Source organism: Colias eurytheme, chromosome 12, assembly GCF_061535395.1.
Source record: "Colias eurytheme isolate Ceu_HAF_F1 chromosome 12, ilColEury1 Martin Lab GWU primary, whole genome shotgun sequence".
Classification (NCBI taxonomy): Eukaryota; Metazoa; Arthropoda; class Insecta; order Lepidoptera; family Pieridae; genus Colias; species Colias eurytheme.
Window position 1 is genome coordinate 3,819,414 of NC_142991.1, and position 23,470 is coordinate 3,842,883.

General features: G+C 32.4%; 1 protein-coding gene across 1 annotated transcript; it reads left to right on the top strand.

The window, feature by feature from the left end:
- The first annotated feature begins 2,412 nt into the window (after window positions 1-2,412).
- Window positions 2,413-21,567, top strand: Hexo2 (beta-hexosaminidase 2). Its single transcript, XM_090107874.1, has 10 exons — window positions 2,413-2,857; window positions 6,638-6,739; window positions 7,523-7,729; window positions 17,181-17,389; window positions 17,684-18,017; window positions 18,336-18,477; window positions 18,866-19,051; window positions 19,459-19,691; window positions 20,769-21,004; window positions 21,265-21,567. Exons 2-10 carry the CDS (start codon window positions 6,648-6,650, stop codon window positions 21,444-21,446), a joined length of 1,821 nt encoding a protein of 606 aa, XP_089964000.1. The 5' UTR covers window positions 2,413-2,857; window positions 6,638-6,647; the 3' UTR covers window positions 21,447-21,567.
- The last annotated feature ends 1,903 nt before the right edge of the window (window positions 21,568-23,470 follow it).

A 23,470-nucleotide genomic window follows, 5' to 3' on the forward strand; every position in this document is an offset into this window, starting at 1 on the left:
TGAGGACTATTGAAATCTCGATAGAGTGCAATGTGCATGACTCGTTACAATTACATAGTATGATGCAAATAACGTACCTAGGTACTTATTGGTCATTAGTCTAATACTATATTGACAATGATTATTAAAATGAAATACCTAGAGCCTCTGTAAAAAAAGATGTAGGTACCTACTGAAATTTACAAAAAGAGAATAATGAAACAAACATTGAAATATTGAACCAACATCGTTTAATGAAAGGGTATATACCTAGTTAATACAGAAATTGGTGACAGATAATATAATACTCTACTAGTACTTATATTATATGTATATATTTCGTTAAACATGCAATTGAAATAGCCCCAGCTTTATACCGCAATACACTTTCGCTATTGTAAGTTAACTTTCACTTAACGACCACTTTAATGCACAACTGCGGATGTATCGAATCTTGACTCATTTTGCACGCTCGACTTAGTTTAAGTGGCACTTAGCACACATTTTTATGTTAAAATATGCAATTAAATGTCGTATCAATTAAACGACGTGGACGGTCAAGAGCGAACTAGCATACCCTTTACGAGAAAAAATATATTTTTATATCGCTTATTACATAATACTACCAATCTAATTAATTAAAAATCAAAATTATAATTATGTGAGAGCATCAAATTCAATATAGATTTTATTTTAAATAATAACTGTAGGTACAATATTTTTGACCTACCGATACACTTCGATTGTAACTACTACTGCAGTGTACACAATAGTAACTAACTAACTACCTACGTACCAACAACTTATCGTAATAATTTATATTTTAAAACTAAAGGAGTATTTTATTAAGGCTCTACAAATTCATGAAATATAATTCGTATCTACAAATTCTTGAAATAAAATGCTCAAGTAATAACCTATAACGTCGTAAATTACAGGCGTCCAAAAGATAATTTCGGTTTTATCTATAGCTATAGGACGATCACAGAAGATTGATTAGTTACGTACTTACGTATTGCCTCAGTTAACGCCAGTCTTACATTTTGTTTGAATTTGTGTACGCTTTGTGTACGCTACATAGATTAAAAATGACAAAAGTTCAAATACCGTGAGTCGTTAATCTTCCTACAATGCAACTAACGGGATTGCAGCGGCGCCACTTCGAGGTTTGTTAACACAGTCAATGTAAGTACCTTTGTTTATACTTTATCTGTATGCAAAATAGTGTTTTGTCGTCAAATATGGCTAAAAATAATTATATTGTTAATGAGTTTTACTTACATTGCTGTACGTCATGTAATCGATATAACATATGACTGTGAATTGTTATTTACCTTGTTTGTTATTTGTTTGTTTGTTATTTACATCAAAATATTGTCTCTCTCATTAATAATTTGTCGACCTACCTATTTAATAGGTAGTTAGGTACCTACACCAATAAAAATAATTGAAGTTACTAAATTGACCTATTATAACTATTCCTAAATAAGATACCTATTGTATTTATCAAATTGATAGTATATCATGACACCCTTAAATAAAATAGTTAGATTCCTTATTTTAAAATATATTTTGGTCCGCACAATCTGTGGCACAATTGAGTCGAAACTTCGAAATTCAAACACTAGTCTCTATTTTTTTCTCTACAATAGGGCATTGGCCTGAAAACAGGCATTTATTTTTAAATTATGATATTATTGTGTTTTTAAATCTTGCTACGACACTATTTCGAAAGTGTGGGTGAAGTGGCTCGTTTGTATAATCTCGGAACGGTTTTGGCTACATCAGTATTGACGTCATTGAAGGGTTATTCGTGTATATGCCTATTAATAAAATCGAACTTACATTGAGGTACCTACATTACAGAGTAGGTACCTTCGCATTAATTGACCTAAACGACTTCGTAATATTTATTCATGGATAAATCAGGAATCGGAATAGTCATCATTGTTACCTAATATACAAAGTTCATTTGAAGAATAATTTAACAAATGAAACTGAATAGTTAATATTATGATTTTGAGCAATTGATTTTGACCCTATAATCATTTGAGCCCATTAAAGAAATGCTGGATATAAAGAACATTTTAAATCCCTAAGTACAGCTATAATTGCTCGTTTAATTAGCTCTCCTTGCAGCGTGTAATTGACACTATAAAATTAATTGTCTCGATCATTGTGATTGTACTAAGCCCAGCTGTTGTTTTTTTTAGGTACAGTGAAACGAATATTATTCAAATAATATACACAACTACTAGTACAAAAGACAGTAGAAGAATTAAACATTTCAACCTATATTATTCACAGCAATGTCAAATGTGTTATTATTAAACATTGCTAGGTGTAAATAAATAAATCCATTAATTAAATCCCAGCCTCCCGCCAAAAGCGTAGTTGCAGTATCCCTGTATCATTCACTTCATCAATCAGTCGTCCAATCAGAGCGGTTCGCGCCATCCGCAAGCGTGCGCGCCTTTATCAAAACTGTGATAATGTGGTCTAAGCGGTTGTATTCACTAAACAATAACAAAATCACCTACATAAAACGAACCGTGCTGATTGCCGGGCCATAACATAAGTGAACTTCGGACTGCAAGCACACGCGGCTGCATTTCGTGAAAAAAATAAAACATTTTCAACTACAAACCAGTCCTGCGGTTTGTTCTCCCGCCTTGTTTCAAAAACGAATAATAAAGACGATATCCCGTCGCAACTTTGTTATGAAAATAAACCTAGTTTTGGTCTGGACGAAGTTTTAATAATTTGGAAATAATAAAGTTCGCGTGTTTATAATGAGCAGATAATAAAGTGATAGTTGTGTGACTTGTGTGCTAGAAAAATATCGAATAAATCTCGTGTCCGATTTTAGCTGATTCTTGTAAGTATTATTTTATATTTATTCATTAGTCAGCTATCTAGTAAAAGTTATTTATAAATAATTATTGCAAACAAGATTATTAATTATTGTAGATTATATTTAAGTATCACGATTTATTTTAATTATTCTTGATTTTTTTTGAAACACTCAAAATTTTCTATTTCACTGAAAATAAAATTGCATCGTATAAATACTTAAGTATTTTATTTTTTATAATTTTGAATTTTGATGAAACCGAACAATATATTATTCAATTTAAAAATAAATTTAAAAAATTCTGACAATTACAAACACCAAGGTTACAAAGCAAAAAAATTACATAAAACGTGTTTCGAACAATTCTATTGAAAATATATATAAAAATAAACTTTATTAGGTACTCAACAATATAGTAGGTAGATACTTTATATGGTTTTATTTCAATCAATTTAACTTTTTTACGACAGAAATAATTATCTACCTACCTAGTTACCTAAAAGATATATATATATACATATATATTTTTTTTATATTTTTCACAAAGTATAAAGTAACGTCTAACTAGGTAGGTACGAATTGTTTTAGTATAAGTTAAGTACGATACGATGTTTATACGAAATGAAAAATTCGGGGATACATGGAAACATTTCCCTATAATTTTCCAAGAAATTAGAGAACGTTTCAGTTATTTAGTTAGTTTCTTATAGCTACTACATAGTAGGTAGGTAATTATTATTATGTGCTTATAGTAAGGTTTAAAAAAATCTTGTAAAGGAATAATCCCTATATTATGTATTATAATGACGTTATCTATTAAAACACGTCATGCCAAATTTTCCTTGTTCGCTGTTAATGTTCTATTTCTTATTAGTAATTAGCCATGTTAAGATTTTATCAGTTAGTAGGTAATACATCTAAGTCAGAATTTCAATTCTAGTATACACAATCTCAGTAGGTAATTGAAAATATATCTATATAATAACTCCACATCAGGACATAAATAAAACGAATGACTAGCATTAATAATTGTGTTTAGTTACCTACGTATTACATAAGATTCACTTCTTTATAGCAAGAAAGAAGAATACTCGTATAATAACATGATTACATTTACAACACCATAATACATGATGACCTTATACGATTTTAATACTAGCATAATTAGTGATAATTATCAGTAATCGAACAATCAGTTAACAACGAGACCTATAAAACAAGTTATCAAGCAACTTTGATGCTATGACATAATATTACAGCCGCTAGTTTTTCCGACACGATTTTGATGGCTATGGGAACTTGAGTTTCTATTGAATTCCTTGAGTTTCTTATTAAATGTTCACTAATGACACAAGAAAACTTTATAGCCGCTTCTACTGAATTTACCTTAGGTATTTTTGCAATTGTCGCGGAAGAATTCCAACCAATACCCACGGCCCCATCATTAAAGCGGCTCGACGGAACACAGTGGGGTTTTAATCGGTAAGAATCCGACATAACCCACGGCTCCTTCCCCGGGGGCAGTGGGTATCTTTGGAAGATTTCCCCACTATAAAAAAGAAGGTATTTTTGCAATTAGATTTTAGAATGTCTTTATATATCTAATTATCTATATATAGAAAACTCAAAGGTGACCGATATAGTGATCTATCAACGCACAGCCCAAACCACTGGACGTATCGGGCTGAAATTTGGCATGCAGGTAGATAGTTAGGAGTTAGGACGTAGCGTAGGCATCCGCTAAGAAAGGATTTCCCGAAATTCTCGCGGGAACAGGGAAAAACGGGGATGCACGTACAAAGTCGTGGGCGGAAGCTAGTGTAATATATTTTAGGAATCTAGGCATATAGTTATACTTATTTCAAGACTGATGAAAGGAACAGAAACGCATATAATAAAAAAAAAATATTTGTAATTCATGTCATGTATTCTCATTACCTACTAATAATTACACTATTAATTCAATTAAAGTAAAACGTTCTATAATTATTATTAAAATATACGTTTTCACTTTCATAAAAAATTCAAACAAAAAATGGCGCGTGAACGATTGATAGCTGTCATTAGACAGTAACGTTCATTTATATTCTGTGGTAATAGGTTTTTAAATAGATGCGTGTGACAACGGAACCGTGGCGTGCGGAAGTCGCGGTGTGAAGTTCCGATAATGGCAACATCGCTGATAACATCGGGCCCCGTTAGCACGCAATGCATCGTTTATGACTATGCATTGCATACGAGCGCACGAGTATGTGAGCGCATAGTCAAGACACCAATTCGATTTTGTTACCTCTGTATTTATTCAAAGATGTACAATTAATACAGAGGTAAGAGGCTGTTGTTATGGATTCTTCAACTGGAAGACGAATATCTAAATACATAATTATGTTTCAGATAACGGTTAAAACCCACAAACTATTGTTCTTGTGAAGTCCACGTATTGATGAAACAATAACATTATTTTTAAATTAACTCACATTTAAAAGTTCGCGTCAGTTTGAATTTTTAATATCTACATTATCTTAATTAATTGCTTACAAGGAAATCCACTCGTGATCGTGATTATAATTATTAATTAATATTTTTTCTAGATAATAATATGATGATAATATTAACATTGTTCATCTACGAATATAGTTACATCTCAACAGAGAAATTATTTTAAAATATCTCTTTATAAATTTAATTAATCAAATATTATCTGTGTGTAATTGTATAGTTTTGTTTGTTTTGTATTCGATGCAAATCCATGAAATACAAAAACAATAAAATATTATCATAACGATTCGATCTACAAGTACTTATGCAAGTATTTATTTATAATTATATATGTATTATGAATCAAACTATAGAGATGCAATTTTACAATCTTCAACCCATGCATAAAAATAAAAAATCATGCAAGCTTTTTTATCACATAGTAAACTTGCGTACATTTAGAACAAATCGAGAATAAAGAATGTTCAAGCCATTTTACTTGCTATAAAAGGCTGACTACTTAGGTCAAAGACTGCAGGCTTGTCTGTCTTGTTGGATATTTGCATTTGCCTATCCATGTTTCCCGGCTTTGATCTAAAAATTACACATAATCGAATGTGTATGTGTGCTTATTAATTTCTGATACTTTATTGTTGTTCCTTGCCCCTTGGTAGTGTGCGTGATTTATTTACTTTCCACTCTTTAATATCCAAAGTAAATAACAAGCTATACTAAAAGCATAGAATTAACTGGAATAATAAATAGTGTCTTGTCATCAGTTTTTATCGCCATTGTTTTTATACAAAAACTCAAGATGACTTTCGAGTTTAAACACTTATACCTAGATAAAAAAATACAATGATATGAATTAAAAAAAAAAAAACAGTAGACCATGGAACATCGTCTTTTTGGAGTCAGTTACAATTAAAAAGTTTGAGTAAATTTAAAAAATACGGAAAGTTAAGGCAATATGGAAAGTTGCATCCACTTTATCCACAATATATATGTAATTATATCATAGTACCGTACAGTTTACAGTTACATATTTTAATAAATTGGCACTGACTCTATTTTATAATATAGCACTCTACATAGGTACTTACTCATTTTATTACCTGGTTCAACTATGATGTTTTTGATTTATTCAATCAGGTACATACATATTTTGGCAAATATAACGCCTTATTTAAATGATTTTCTAGAAATGCCTGCTTACCTACTATATCATAAAGCTGTATTATCTCCAGTTTAGAAGTAACCCCCTGGTTCATTATTGCTCCTCACCTACCATAATACTACATATTTTAATTCTATTGCTTTTTTCAGGTAAATCACAATGGCGAGGCACAGGATAGTTTTCCTAGTGCTATTCGTGCATCTTGTAAGCTGTAACGATAACTCTAGCAGTCCTACACCATCTGTATATGAGTAAGTCTAACTGTTTAATAGATATGAATATTCATTATTTAGACTTGCATTGTTGAACTGCTCATTCTAACTGTGGTTTTGTTTGTTAATGTGAGATAATGAGCGTTCACAGGTTCGGTTTGTAACAATTACTGCGTTACGTTACTAATTTATAAGTAGGTTCTAGTGTACTACTGACCAGCCTCCCTAGACAAGTGGCTTTCTATTAGCGTAAAGTTCAATAGAATAGAATATGAATGTATGAGATTGGCGTAATCAATCGTCGTCGTCGTCGTAATCAAACGTCAATCTCATACATTCATAATCTATTCTATTGAACTTTACGCTAATAGAAAGCCACTTGTCTAGGGAGGCTGATTGAACAGAAATTGCTGGCAACTGTAATAAATTACTGAATTAACTGTATCGTGAGCAAAATTTACGAAAACTTAATAAGCAAAATATGTACATGCTCTAGATTTGTGGTCTATTAACGCTATTTTTGTGAAAAGTAAGGAAAGGCGTCGACATTAATGAGTAACTTCAATAATACCTTAGAATTAGGGAATATGAATAAATATTAGTCTTTATTAGGCTGTACGAAAATTAATCTAGAGTCAGGGAAGTGTCTCTACACCTATAACCTAAACAGCGCTTTGAAAATAATGTGCTTACATGATTAGGTACATCGATCTTCTGCTAAGGGCTGCTATCTTTCCATCTTGGTAAAAATCCTTGCGAAAATATTCATCAACAATTACTAATGTACCTAAATACTAGACTAAGACATTTAATAATTTCCAGGCCATCATGGACATATAAATGCGTGCCAGACGAAGGTTGTCAACGGTCCCAATCACCTCAACCCACGCTCAGTAATGTGACCGGCACAGTGTATGAAAGCTTGGACCTTTGCCGTACAGTATGTGGCAGGTTTGGCGGAATATGGCCGAAGCCTGGTACAGCCGCGTTGAGCATGCAGACTGTTAAAATACATCCTAATTATTTAAGGTGAGTACGAAATATAAGTAATTGTTAAGGCACGGAAGGTAGGCCGTAGGTAGCTAAGGCACAGAATACATAATATAGTAGCTAACCGCTCTAGCTAAGGTTAAAATGCATTAACAAATGGTAAAGGTACGCAAGATATATGGTTAAGGTAGGTATACAAGGTAGGTAAGGATAACTAAGATTTGACAATACATTTTGAAGAATTTTACAAGGTAGATAAGGATAACTTATAAGATTTGAGAATACATTTTGAAGGGTACAATTGCGTTCTTCATATCAATGAGTCAGTGAATGGGTATCTATGGTACCTATAACTAATTTTTGTATAATCCGTCGTATCATGATTTACAGGAAGTTCAAGATTTTTATCATAAGAAGTGAGTGCGATAAACTTCTTTATCACTATTTACCAATTAACGTAATCTGCCAATCAGTCAGGCGATAATTTTTATTGAAATAATAAAATCATTGAAGTTTCCGACCACAAAATATAAATACTGTATTAACCGACATCAAGGAATAAGGCCAGCGATGGCAAACTGATTATGCATAGAGGTTTCTAGGTTAATTTGCATGAGCCTTTCTTCTAGTGAAAGAGACTGTTTACTACAAATCGAGTCTTTATTATTGTTTATTTGACCTTTGGAATCCTTTAAAAACTTGAATAAAATGAAACTCCAGTATTAAAATCTGGTTTATGGAAACCAAACACGAAGTACCTACCTACCATTAAAACTATTTTTATTGCGTTTTGTGTGTTATTATCAATAACTATTAATATTCAGAAACGCTTAAACTAATAACTATAAAAAGAAATGACTAATTGATTTTGCACCATCTATTTTGCACTTATTTATTACATAGGTACTTGCACGATGATTAATCACGCCGTAATAGATATCAAGATGTAATTACAAAGAGCTTTATACATTATTAAAGTTGATTTACACACTACGCTACTCTTTTTACTCAAAACACCAGATTCGAACATGAAGCAGGAAATGTACAACATTTCAATTGAATTTATGAGAAAATTTTATTGTAACATAACATGACGACACTGAGATATTTTGTAAAATATGAATATTTTTGTGAATACTACATAAACACGTTCAAAAACCTTTAAGATAACAACGTACGTTCCTGGAAGCTTGGCCTAATTTTAGAGTACTTATCTGCGTTACTATAAAATTGGCTATAATTAAATTGTATATGCACTAAAGTATATCCTCATAATATATTTTATATAGAAATATAACAGAACCATAAAGGTGATAGGAATACATATAACAGAATCATAAACATGAAATAATACAGTAGCACCTCGTTAAGTCGAACCTCGATAAGTCAAAAACCTCCAAATCTCGAAAAAATGTCTTTTGTTCCCTTCCCTTCAAACCCGAAACCCTCTATTACTTGAAATTTTGTCCCTCTGTTAGTCGAAATAATCACCAAGTCCCTCCAAGCCATTTTGGTACATATTTTCACTCTATACCTCGAAAAATCAAATTTGACCTCTGTATATCGAACATAGCAACGTTTTATTTTACAACCTTTATAACTTGATGATTTGGAATTTATTACCTCTATTGTTCGAACAAAAATAAGTTACCGACTTTAAGAATTTGCCTACAGTGCAAGTACACTATTGTTTCTTAGAAAACATTTTAGGAGTATACGATAATTACGTATATTAATTTATGACTCACGAAACACGTGTTTGCGTTAAGTATCTGATGACGAAATTATCGATTCAGTAGCTCAGAAAACCGATACTAATGATTAAGATGACATAGAAGATGTGAATAGTACATGCGCTCTATGGGTTTCCATTAAAGAGGCAAGAACCGCATTGAATACCTTACGAAATTTTATAAAGCAAACCAGTATCTTTGAAAAAGAACAATTTTCTGCTCTTTATAGATTATAAAATGCTAGAGAACTTTTAAAGCCATATTTTTTATTTTAAAATGATTTGAAATAATGTTGATTTATAATAAATAAAAACATGTTTGTGACCTCTGCAAGTTGAATTTTAATTTATTTTACCTCTCTAAGTCAAAATTTATAAGAATAAACCTCAAACTCTATATGTCGAATCAAAATCCGCCTAAGTCGAAATTCTCCATAAGTTGAAAACTCTATAACTCGAATTTTTTGGCGTCTCCCTTGATATTCGACTTATAGAGGTGCTACTGTATATTGAAAAGTGAAAACACGTCTTTGCACATAAAAGAAACCAAACGATAGTGTTAGTAACATTAAAAACCAATAAATCGGAGCTTTCAATTACGTTTAGAAATAGTTCAAGCCAGTTTATGTTTATAGTATTGTAGTATTCCAAGAATATACGGTACTTTCTATTTTTGATCTGGGTTAAAACGATCGAATACCGGCAGGAAAGTTATCAGGTAGGGCTTACGAAATTCTAGAAAATGTAAGTACTGAAATAAAGAGCGAATGCTTATCTACAGCGGTATGGTAATGAAGAAGAGGTTTTCTATATAGAGTCCATGTCTGATATCATCAACCAAAGAATTAAAAACTTGGACTATTGTTAAATTTGCTGCCAATATTTATATTCCTACTAGTATGTATGTAATAGTTTACCTTATTATTGTCTTTTAAATTATTATTTAGATGTAATATAATAATATTACATCATACATTACATATACACTTACAAGATTCGCAGACCTAGTTACTATTGTATTCAAATGGTGTAGCCGTTTAAAGGTATTTAATGGAATTCTGAACTGGAACTAAATAGAGCATTGTTTATGTAGATAACATTTTACTACATACCATAAAATTATTTTTGCAAATTAAAATATATTTTTGTTTATATAAATACCAAAAAGCTGTTACATAAAGGAATATGAGCACACATTACATTGTACTCGTAGGTCTATAAAATAATAATGTTTCTAGGCTGCAGCAGATTATTGCAGGAGGAAGCGAAAGATAATAACATAGCGTGATTGTAAAAACATAATTTATTTACATGATAGCTTCTATAATCACTATTCGCTACCGGTCACTCGTCAACTCATCAGTTTAATTGAACAAATTATATACCACTGAACACATTTTAAACCATATTATTAATTCATAAATATAAAAATCTATTAATGATCAGTTTATTATAAAAAAGTGGTGATAATTACTCTAGAACTTATAACTCAAGATCGGCTCAATGGATTTTAATTATTTTTGGTTATTTGGATTCTTCTCCACTGGGATATATAATAAAACTTAAAAAAATAAACAATAAATGATGCTCTGGGCACAGCCGGTGTAGAGTAATTCATGTTATTTTTATACTAATCATATAGATAGATAAAACATTTTGAACATAATAAGGTTGTCTAAAATAAATTTTCCATACAGCTCGAAGTACCTACTCACAACAATGGGTTTGGTGAGGTAGGTACCTAATTAGGTGTTTTTTTTTATTAGAAAAACAAATCGCGATTCGAAAACAAGGAAAATACGCCAATTATCAAAGGTTATTTGATATTTTCGATTTAAAGCTTTTCACATCGAAGTCAATTTTACAACAAAATGGTGCAAATTGTAACAACATAATATTCAGTGTGTTGGTTTCGCCTGTTCGAATTTAACCAAGAAGTTTTGAAAATCATAGATTGTACTGCCTAGAAAATCATTTCTTCCACAGGAGATGTTCAAAATAATACGCAACTTCTAGTCATAGTAGACTGTCTCCTGTCCGTCTGTCTATTTTAGTAAGCATGGTGACGGTAGCTGCGTCACTCACGACGACATATCGCAGATGACGATATCTCGTGTATTTATAAATGCTTGCTACAATTTATAGTGTGTCTATTTAATTGATATACGATACAGTGCATTGATATTTATGGCCTTGTGATTTAGTTAAACCAGAATATATTATATAAGTTGCATTTCGCAGTGATATCTGATTGCAAATCGTGACTGTGTTTTTTTTTCATACTTAGATGATTTCCTATAACTATTATTTAGCAATTTTATCCTTTGTATATATATCTTCTAAGAAGATGACATTGAAAATGGAAATAGTTTTAATTACTGAGTGAATAAGTTTGTTCACTTTTAATCTAAGAGCACTTTTTCGCGGAACTATAATAATATGTTTTCAGCCAATAAAGGATATTAATATACTATGTATGGAATAATTTTTATAATAAACATACCTATTTCTTTAGGATTTTATACGGGCTATAGTTAAAGCTTATACGGGAACACCCTACAAGAATGTTGATCGAAAACACGAATTTATTTTGCTTTTACTTTCTATATACATAACCACTTTGCAATTGATTTTTTAAAAAAGGAGGAGGTTCTTCATGCGTCGAAATCTTTTTTTTATTCGCTTTTTCTTCTATAACTAAAATATGCTTTAATTGTTAGGGTTAATAGAGAAATATCAAAGGGCGGTAATGTTAGGTACATTCTATTTTATCCTTGTTAATTGTACTTTTTTCTATTTATCAAAGTTGTGATATCGTGATATTATATTTATTGATTTTTAGATATATCTGGATAAAATGTAAAAATGCAGATAAGCTAACCACTTATGGCCTTTATGATTATTGATAACTGATAACATACCCAATTTTATACATCAATGTAAAAACAAGTCAAATAATTCTAAAATCAATGAAATGAGGCAATATGAAAGTCTCACAATAACATTTTCTATCGTGATTGATTGTATTTACTTTTTTATTAGTAATAGACAACCCTTACATCGGTCATTGAACGCCAAGTCACTGAACAAATTGGCCAAGTGTGCACCGATCCTTATCCGACTCTACTTTGGAAAGGGCTCGCTTATAAATCTTTTTATTTTTTGGGCACCATCCAACCGCTTCTGAGACTACGATAAATTTAGCAAATAACCACTAGGTATAAATAACTTTAGTAGTCGATATGCGACGTGATCTTTTGTGTAGACGTAGTAAATAAAAATAAAATATATAGGCGTCTGTTGTTCTCAGCTTATTTACAGCGCGTTCACAATTTTACTACCTACGTTTAAATATATACATTACATTTGTATTACATTTGTATTTATATTATAGTCGATTTGCATTATTATTTTTCTCTAGGTTTGATGAAGTATGATTTTATCCCTTTTAACCTATTTTCTTAATTTTCACTTCTATGAAATTTATAAGTATGAAGTACCCTCAAACATCTATACTAATATGTATTATAAAGCTGAAGAGTTTGTTTGTTTGTTTGTTTGTTTGAACGCGCTAATCTCGGGAACTACTGGTCCGATTTGAAAAATTCTTTCGCTGTTAGATAGCCCATTTATCGAGGAAGGTTATAGGCTATACATATATCATTACGCTACGACCAACAGGAGTGGAGCCACGGGGGTGAAACCGCGCGGAGCAGCTAGTATTTAAATATACCTAACAACAGTATTGCAGTGTAGCGAATTCTTTTGTAAAATCGCACATAGGAAACGAATAATCAGCGCAATATATTGAGAATAATATGTACCAAATAAAATTGGTTCCAACTAACCGCCGCCCACACTTAATTCAGATAAAAGCAGTTTACCCATATAGAGTAAAGGTGAATAAAACTATAATATCAAATCAATGATGTAATAGATTTTAGAACAAAAATGAATTTGTATTGTACTGTCATAGACTAGAGTAGATAATTTTTGAAACAAAAAAAAATCGCAGTCGGATGAAACCCATTAGAAAAGGAGGGGAATATGATAAAAATGTAAGGAAAAATAAATTACGGTCAATCCGAGTTCGGGAAGCGGGAGGGGGGAGCTTTTAAGAGAAAAAAATGGTTTCTCTCGATTTTCGACAAAACTACAAGTCCTATAGAAAAAAGTTCAATGGCAAAGTGGTAGGTAATTAAAAGTTCTACAACTTTTGTATTCACAATTTTTTCACATAACCTAAAAATTTAGGTGAAAAATTCAAAAAACCAAGATTTTGGTCTTTTATTTCTATCTACTTCAAAATTTATTTTTTTTCTACGAAATTTGGTGGAAACTTACTTTATTATGTCCCAAATACACTGTAATTTATTTGATTGAAAATATTTATTTTTTCGCCTTATTTTGAATTAATACCAAAAAAACAACCTAATTTTCAATCGAAAAGTCACCCGTCAAAATATCAGCTTTTTTCAAAAACTTGGGGTGCCTTTTATTCATTCATTCTCTACTTTCATATGGTGTAAAAAAAATAAACACCACCATAGTAAATGTTCTCAGAAAATGCAAACAAACAGTCTGAAAATTAGCTTTTACTAAATCAGGCACACTTCTCATAAATTACAGTGTATTTGGGACATAATAAAGTAAGTTTTCACCAAATTTCGTAGAAAAAAAATAAATTTTGAAGTAGATAGAAATAAAAGACCAAAAACTTGGTTTTTTGAATTTTTCACCTAAATTTTTAGGTTATGTGAAAAAATTGTGAATACAAAAGTTGTAGAACTTTTAATTACCTACAACTTTGCCATTGAACTTTTTTCTATGGGACTTGTAGTTTTGTCGGAAATCGAGAGAAACCATTTTTTTCTCTTAAAAGCTCCCCCCTCCCGCTTCCCGAACTCGGATTGACCGTAATTTATTTTTCCTTACATTTTTATCATATTCCCCTCCTTTTCTAATGGGTTTCATCCGACTGCGATTTTTTTTATCTTTTCATTATTTTCAAAGGCTTCTACCCCAGTCTATCATGTCGATGTCTGTAATATTCTTAAAAATTATACTTTGAAGAACAATAGGTTAAAACTAATATCTGTGACTTTTCTACCAATCTTATTAATATATATAAATCTCGTGTCACAAATATGTTTGTCCTCAATGGACTCCTAAACTACTTAACCGAATAGAATCAAATTCGCACACCATGTGCAGTTCGATCCAACTTGAGAGATAGGATAGTTTAAACATGTAGGTACCACGGGCGAAGCCGGGGCGGACCGCTAGTATAAATATCAGTATTAAGTACACTTTAATAAAACTTCCTTCAAGGAAATGTGATAGTTGCACGTTTCGCAGCATATTATATTACACTGACTTATGAGTAGCTTAGGGTCAACGAACGGTGTTCAATATTGTATTGACTATTTGCTTATTATATTAGAAAATAAATTCTCTAGTAGGTTAACGTACGCGCATAATACTCGTACAATTAGCGGTATTATAACCGAATAACCAGGGACTGGATTTGGTAGAGTGACGTTAGGTATTCAATGTATGGAGATAAAAATGTACTTTTATTTTTCTATTATAAAAGGCATTATGACTATCTACAACTATTGTTTCTAAGCCCCGTCTAAATAACATAACATTTCGAGAGAATATATGGATGTTATTCTTTAGAATTGTTCCCAGAAAGCATATTCCTAAATGATCTTAAAAGGCTCTTCCTTTTAAAAGATGAAATTAAAATTACATGTAAAAGAAATAATTATCGTATTTCGTCTCTTATGTTTTTTAAGTAGATAGGTATACTTACACTGTAATTAGAAGGCGTCCGCGCGTCAAACGATGATTAGATAAACACGCCATGTAAGCATCGATAAAAAATAAATTAGCTGTTTTACCAGGGAAAAGCGGTTTGATAGAAACAAATTAAGCGATATGGATATGGTCACATGTAGTCACGAATTGTACTTATACAGGTACATAGCATAAAAGGCTTATTACACTACCCGATATGAAGGGCCCTGCATCTAGGGTGGGCGTGTTCACTAGTTAGTGTGGCGCTTATTACACTTCTCTGCGAATTGGGCCCTAACTCAGTTTATACACGAATGTCTAGAGAGATAAACGTATTGTTGCATTTTACATTATGCCGCCGTTAGTATCGAAACTTCAAAAAGTTGCTGTAGCAGTGGCAACCGTTGACGCAATAACAAATATTAAAAAAAGAAGAGAAAGATCTGGGTGAAAGAGTATTTGCGGTTATGTGAAAAGCTTTGAAATATGCAAATACTAAGCGTGCTTGAACCGGGAGTTTTAATGAATTAATTAGAGTAGGTGCAGAACAATTTGAACACTTGTTGAGTTTTAAAACAATTAAATAAACAATTTATTTATTTGTTAACATGGCGGTGTGATCACAAACATTTGGAACTTCCCTTTTAAGTTGTATAAACCTGTAGTAGGGAAGTTTGGTGACACCTTACATACAAAAGCAGCCACTCCACGCACTAGTCGCGCGGCAACTGAGCTCCCTAACCGCCCTAAACGTTATTACATTACCCAATCTGCAGGGCGCTTAGGGAGCTAGGCAGATCGGGCAGACCCGATCGCCCTAAATCGGGACACTAACTCCCTAAGTCTTATTACACCACTCTTAGTTAGGGTTAGGGTCCCTAAAAATTGGGTGGTCTAATAAGCCTTTAAACTAATATTAGTGACCTATGTCAGTAGCTATGGCCTATGTCTCTTTTAAATTTTTAAAATACCATTTTTGCAGCGTTTTTCATGGTAGACTCGTGCCTTTATTTATAAAAAAATACAAAATATCTCGTCCCCCTGTAATGTTTTAATAAAATAGTCATTGCCACGGTTGCCAATTTTTAACGAAAAAAAGAATTAAAACTAAAACTGAAATAAAATCAAGACGATTATTAATAGCGAAATAATTTTTCGCTACCGAATAACGTAGACAAATTATTAACAGAACTTGAATTAACGCGGTAATCAGAGGTAAAACAATGACTAGTCATTTACTTCACATTTGAGTTAACCTATTAGTTATATTGTTACTTTAGCCTTGGTAAAACAATTATGAAATGAATGCGTTTTTAATGAGCAGGTGTCGCGATGTCAGTTCACAGAGTTAACTATTTGTATTGATTGTGTATTTCCCTAATTTTAAGACATTTATGATTTTTTAAGTGATCAAATATTAGTATTAAAAATGTTAGGAGGAGGATTGGAGATTGAGAACCATGAGCTTGCTATGATTAAGTTTTTTTATTCTTAGAACTTTTTTAATTTTTTTCATATTTTATGCTATATGCTAATAATGATTGTGCCATTAGAGAGTGTTTGTGTGTACTATATATATCCGAATTTATTGCTTGTATAGCTTGATCTGTAACTTGCCTTGATTTTTAGGAAGGCGATTGAAATTTTTCAAATGCCTTCCTAAGTAGTGTTGTTATTATGCTTTTTGCAATGATTAATGAAATTACTTCAATCGAAATTGCATTAGATATTTCATAATTTTTTCTTAGTTAAGTTATTTTCAATGAAGATGATTTTGATGCGAGAAATTTTTCAATTTACACCCATAAAATATACCTACAAGTAACGCAAACGAAGAATACGGTATTACTAAAAATAATATATCTTTGCAACAAACAGACTTGAAGAATATGTTGATTTAAACATATCAGGCATAAAAAATAACAGCAAGTTAACAAATTAACTTCTCTTTTACAGATTCGATTTAATCGATGCTCCTGTAGAGACTAGAGAATTATTAGCTAAAATGACACAAGTAGCAACAGCAAACTTAATAGATGAGTGTAACGGCAATGTTACTGAAATAGTTACAACACCAGTTGTTGTTTACATTACTATTAAATCATCTAATCTACAACTGACCTGGCAAACTGACGAGAAATATATGCTGGATGTTCAATCTAAAGGTAATTAATAATTAATTACGAAATTTCTGAAAAAATATTGCTGAATCCTATTCCGATAGGCAGATAAAAAGATTTATACAATTCGAGATAAAAACAAGCAATAATTGAAACTAACACCTGAAAAAACTACCTAAAATCAACTACCATTATGTCTCTAAATTTTTCTAACATTGTAACATTAATTTCCGATCCACAAAGTGACAAACATGTGACAAAGGATCAAAAGCGCGTTCCATATAGAAATGCAGAAATTTTCTATAGATGGAAATCTTATATGACCATTATCAATTGCAGATGCAAACGTAGCCGTCCATATATCTGCTGAAACAGTGTACGGAGCTAGGCATGCCCTAGAAACTTTCACCCAACTAGTAACATCAGACAAGCCAGACTATACTGACACTTACAAATGTGGTCTCAGATTAGTATCTGGTGCTAAAATCCGGGATAAACCAGTTTATCCTCATAGAGGATTCCTTCTGGATACTTCTAGAAACTTCATTCCGTTAGAGGATATAAAGAGGATGATGGACGCGATGGCAGCGACGAAAATGAATGTTTTCCATTGGCATGTAACGGATTCTCATAGTTTTCCGTTGGAGTCAGCGAGGGTGCCGCAGTTTACGAGGTTTGTATTAAAGAGCTTTCTTCTTTTGAACTAGTGGTTTTATATACAGTCTTAGACAAACATGTTACACTTTAAACGTATAAAAGATTTGGTTCTTTTTCTTTTACATCATTAAGGCATCATCATTTTTTATCTCTTTTATGTCATTCAAATGATTTTCTAGTTTCTTAATCTAAATCTCTACAAAAAGTAAATTGTTAAATACATGGAGTAACAATTTACTTGGAAAATATAGGTAGGTATAACTATAATACATTTTTGCCTAAATTTTCTTCATCTGGATTTGTATCACATGCTTCAAGTTTCATCTATATACAGATACGGTGCCTATTCAGCATATGAGATATACTCCACAGAGGAGGTTCGAGAGCTGATAAGCTACGCCCAAATCCGTGGAATTAGAGTCGTTATTGAGATCGATTCTCCAGCTCACGCTGGTAATGGCTGGCAGTGGGGAAAGGTAAATAATATGTATTCTAAATTATTATCTTAGTTCATGTTTAAAAGATTCACGGTAAAATTATTTAAATTTTGTGTTGTCTGTTGACCGCTTCTCATGATAATATCTGATAGGATTGTACAGTGGATTGCATAATGCATTTAGTGGTATTTTAATTATTGTATCTCTAAGGTTTTTAGGAAAATGTTATAAGTAGTATGCTACATGAAATAAAACTCATTGGTCACATATTAGTATCCTTTTTGTCTCCATTATATATTTTTTCTACCTATCTAAATTTTAATCTTATCTATCAACATAATCGAGCTTTATCAGTTAAATCCTTTAACCATTTTTTTATTTATTTAATTAGTCTCACAAGGACCTCACCATTATTTTTTTTTTTCAGGAATATGGTTTTGGCGATCTAGCAGTATGCGTGAATGCAAAAGCATGGCGGTCACTGTGCATACAACCCCCTTGTGGCCAACTCAACCCTGCTAACCCCGAAATGTATAAAGTTTTACGAGATCTGTATAAGGATATCGCTGAATATTTGCTCAAACCTGCGCTTTTCCATATGGGAGGGGATGAGGTGAGATTGTTTTAATTTTATTTGTACAGTACAATGTACGGCAATTTTTTAGGGATATCGCGTTGTTGCCTATTATTATCTCTTCTATGTCCAGTTTGAACTTGAACTTTGAGTTTGAAGCACTGTCGTTGAAATATAAAAATAAGTTTTACGAGCCTTGATAGGAAGTGCACTTAGAGTTCTTATTGCATTTTTTTTTCACTGTTAGAAATTAATGATATCGTCTAACTGGTAGAGCTTTTTACCTCACCTATACGTACAATAGGAGCAAATTTGGCAAAATATGTTTACACCGAAAAAAAGTGTTTGTTCTCGTAAACTTGTTAATATTCCTATAATCTGACTGCAACTTGTATTAAAAATAAATATGGTTTTTTTTATTAAATTTCCTTAACTACTAATTCCAGGTATTCCTCGAATGCTGGAACTCGACCCAAGAAATCGTGACCTACATGCAAAGCAAAGGTTACGATACCAACGTGGAAGGTTTTATGAAGCTCTGGGCAGAATTCCATTCAACTGCTCTTAGTATTTGGGATGAAGAGATCGCTGCTCTTGGCGGCAGTCAGCAGCCCGTGATGCTGTGGTCCTCGGAGCTAACACAGGCGCATAGGATACAGAGATATTTGAGTAAGGAGAGGTGAGTGAGGGCATTTTTATATGGGAGAAGTTTCTAGAAATCATTCTTTCTATATGCGAAGTATAGGGTATGAAACCATAAAACATGGTTTATATGTGGAAATGCATATGATACAGAGACATTTGAGTAAGGAGAGGTGAGTTTTAGGACATTTTCTATAGGAGAAGTTTCTAGAAAGTACATCCGAAGAAAAGGCTAAGAATTTATGAAATGTGGGATATATAGGAAGAATCATAGGGTACAGAGATATTTGAGTAAGGAGAGCCTTTGGGATGACATTATTTTCCAAGAAATTTTGGCCATGGTACCTGTTCATACTTATTCTTTGTTTATCAGAAAATTCAAGTTGCGTGTGATACACTTTTGGGATACATTGGATAACACGTTTAAGTAAACAATATAGTTTTACTCGAGACAAGTATAGTAACTGTACCCTATGATGGTTTAGAGTTTTCATAGAAATCATGCCAAGAAATATTTGGCTTTTGAAATAAACGTTTCGAGTGCTATTATTTATTTTTCAAAATCATAGTTTTGATATTATAATTAGAACCAATTTGCATGAAATTTGGTATAGAGATATTTTGATACCCGAAAAAGGACATAGGATAGGTTTTATCCCGGAAATCGCACGGGAACGGGAACTATGCGGGTTTTTCTTTGACTGGCGCGATGCCGCGGGTGGAAAGCTAGTAAAGAATAAATATTTCTAAATCCAATAATAATAAAAGTGACTATTGACAGTTCAGCGCCAATTTTCCCTACTACACTATATTCATCCATTCCATCATCACACACTCACTCACCCACCCACACACACTCACACACACGCACACTTTCATCTATATACACGAATGCGCTTACGTATAAATTTAACGTACCTCTTCATTAATTTTGTTAATTTAGAGCTTTTAGTTTAGTTTATAGACATAATACTATGATTAATATTGGGAGAAGTCTCTGGCTCCTGAGACACAGATTTAAACTAGTTCGGGAGCCAAAGGATTCATTATCTAGACCTGTATAATTATTACGTCAATAAATTTTTTTATTATTTTATTTTTTTTTTTATTCCAGATACGTAATAGAAGTCTGGGAGCCAGTATCTAGCTCACTTCTATCCCAATTACTCCACTTGGGCTACCGAGTGGTATCAGTACCAAAGGATATTTGGTATTTAGACCATGGCTTCTGGGGCAATACGAAGTACTCTAATTGGAGGAAAATGTACTCCCATGTGTTGCCCGTGGAAGCCAATGTGCTGGGGGGTGAAGTTGCCATGTGGAGTGAATATGTGGACTCGCAAGCTTTGGGTAAGTTTGTTGTTTTAAAGTAGCGGAATGTTCTAGAAGGTTCTGGGAAGCTTGTGATTTATTTCGTTTCTTATGTACGGGGTCTAAAGTTACAACTTACAAACTAATTAATGTAGAAGACTAAGATGTCTGATTGGGTATGCTCGCAGGGATTTTGTGAGTCAGGTTAATTAGTAATTCAGAAATTTGCTACAATGTTTTTAATCATGTTTTTATTATAATCTCTTTGCTTAAAAAAGCTATATTATTACCTTCCACAGATACCCGAGTCTGGCCTCGTACAGCAGCTGTAGCAGAACGTCTCTGGTCTAACCCTAGTTCTAGCGCTAGTGCCGCAGAACCTAGGTTACAAAGATTAAGATCTAGATTAGCAGCTAGGGGAATCCCCTCTGATGTACTGTCTCCAGCTTGGTGTTCACAACATGATGCTAGATGCCTTTAAATATATTGTATTTCTGTTTGTTTATGTCCACGTGATTTTGTGTATGACGTCATAGTTTCGGTTTTCAGAAGTTAGGTTACAGACTAGGTTTGGCTGATAGGGGAATCCCCTAAGTTCTATTACCAGCTTGGTGTTCACAGCATGATGTCTTTAATAAACTTCTGTTTTTTATACGAGATTATGTCCAAGTTTAAATTTAAGTGACGTCATAGTTTTGGTTTACAGAAATTGGGCTACAAAGGCTAAGAACTAGATTAGCGGCTACGGGAATCCCCTGAGATGCCTTTAAATATTGTACCTACTTCTGTTTGTTTTTCGTCGTGTTATTTTGTGTATGACGTCAAAGTTTTGGTTTACAGAACTTAGGCTACAAAAACTTAGATCTAGATTAGCTGCTAGGGGAATCCCCTTTGATGTACTGTCACCTGCTTGGTGTTCACAATATGACGCTAGATGCCTTTATTTAACTTATGTATATGATGACGTCATTGTTTTGGTTTGTAATTTTAATAGAAGGGTGGATGAGTTATGGACTGACTAGTAGGCCCATATTTTAATAGAAGCAATGCAACAATTAAATGCATTTTAAATTTTATTGTTGTTAATATTTATAGATAATAATTATTATATTGCTATCATAATATTGTCATAATATTATTATAATGAGTTGGGACCAAATTACGGTGCTCTAAAATTGACATCAAATGTTTGTCTATAGTGGCGATATAACCAAGATGTAAAAAGTTCGACATATTTAAAAAAAGTAAGTTAAGAAGAGTTTAGACGTATAATTAATCAATCGATCAGTGTAACATATGAAAATGTCGATGAAAACTCAAAAAAAACCCCACAAGTGGTATGCGACTTCACAAATACGACACTAAAAATAAACTTAACGACATAATATTATATATATAAATTAAAACAAGGATTTATAGGAATAATTCGAACACAAAATAACAAAAGAATGTCTCTAAAAAGGCCATGACATTATTTTGTAAAGCCATGAGATAAATATACTTAAGCATATTATATCTTTTACCGCTTTCGATTTGTAGACAATATTTAAAAATAATTTTTAATTCTTTGGACAGATTCATTATATCTAAATAATATGTAAGTAGGTATGTCTATTAAAAAATGCAGTCATGGTTTTTTATACGTTTTTTATGATAGAAGACTGATATTCATAAACATGGGCGTAGCTAGCCATGGGCACAGGGTGGGGCAAAAAAAACCGGCCAAGTGCGAGTAGGGTCGCGCACCGAGGGCTCCGAACGAACCTACTTTTTATTATGTTGTAACTAACTCTAAAATGTATGTTTTAGCAATTTTTCCTTTATCTGTGCTATAAGACATTGCTTTTAACCAAATTTTAAGACTCTGTGTTCACGGGAAGTACAATGTAGGTTTTGATTCCCTTGCGAATGTCGAAATTTGCGATAATTTGCAGCATAAAATGGCTGTATCTTTTGATTGCGTTGGCTTATAAGTTTCGAGTTTTTCACAGCTTTAAGAGACCGTAGACATAAATTTCAGCTTGATAACTCTACGCGTTCCTGAGAAAAAGTGTGTTGACACCGACGTCCGACAGGCAGACTTTGTTGTGCGTCTGGCTGTCTGTCTAAAAATACCTACCTTTTTTTTCAAGAACGGGTGGCGGTATCAAGCTGAAATAATAATGAATAAATCAAAACAAACAAAAGATACCTACAGCCGTTTATGTTGCAAATTTCATCCCTATATTATATAGTTTATCTGTCTAATACAATAATATGATTCCTTTTTACCATAAAATATAGGTCTACTAGCGGTCCGCCCCGGCTTCGCCCGTGGTACCTACATGTTTAAACTATCCTATCTCTCAAGTTGGATCGAACTGCACATGGTGTGCGAATTTTATTATAATCGGTTAAGTGGTTTAGGAGTCCATTGAGGACAAACATTGTGACACGAGATTTATATATATTAAGATGTAAATAGAAAAATAAACCATTTTAAATAACTCAGTAAATAAAGCAAAA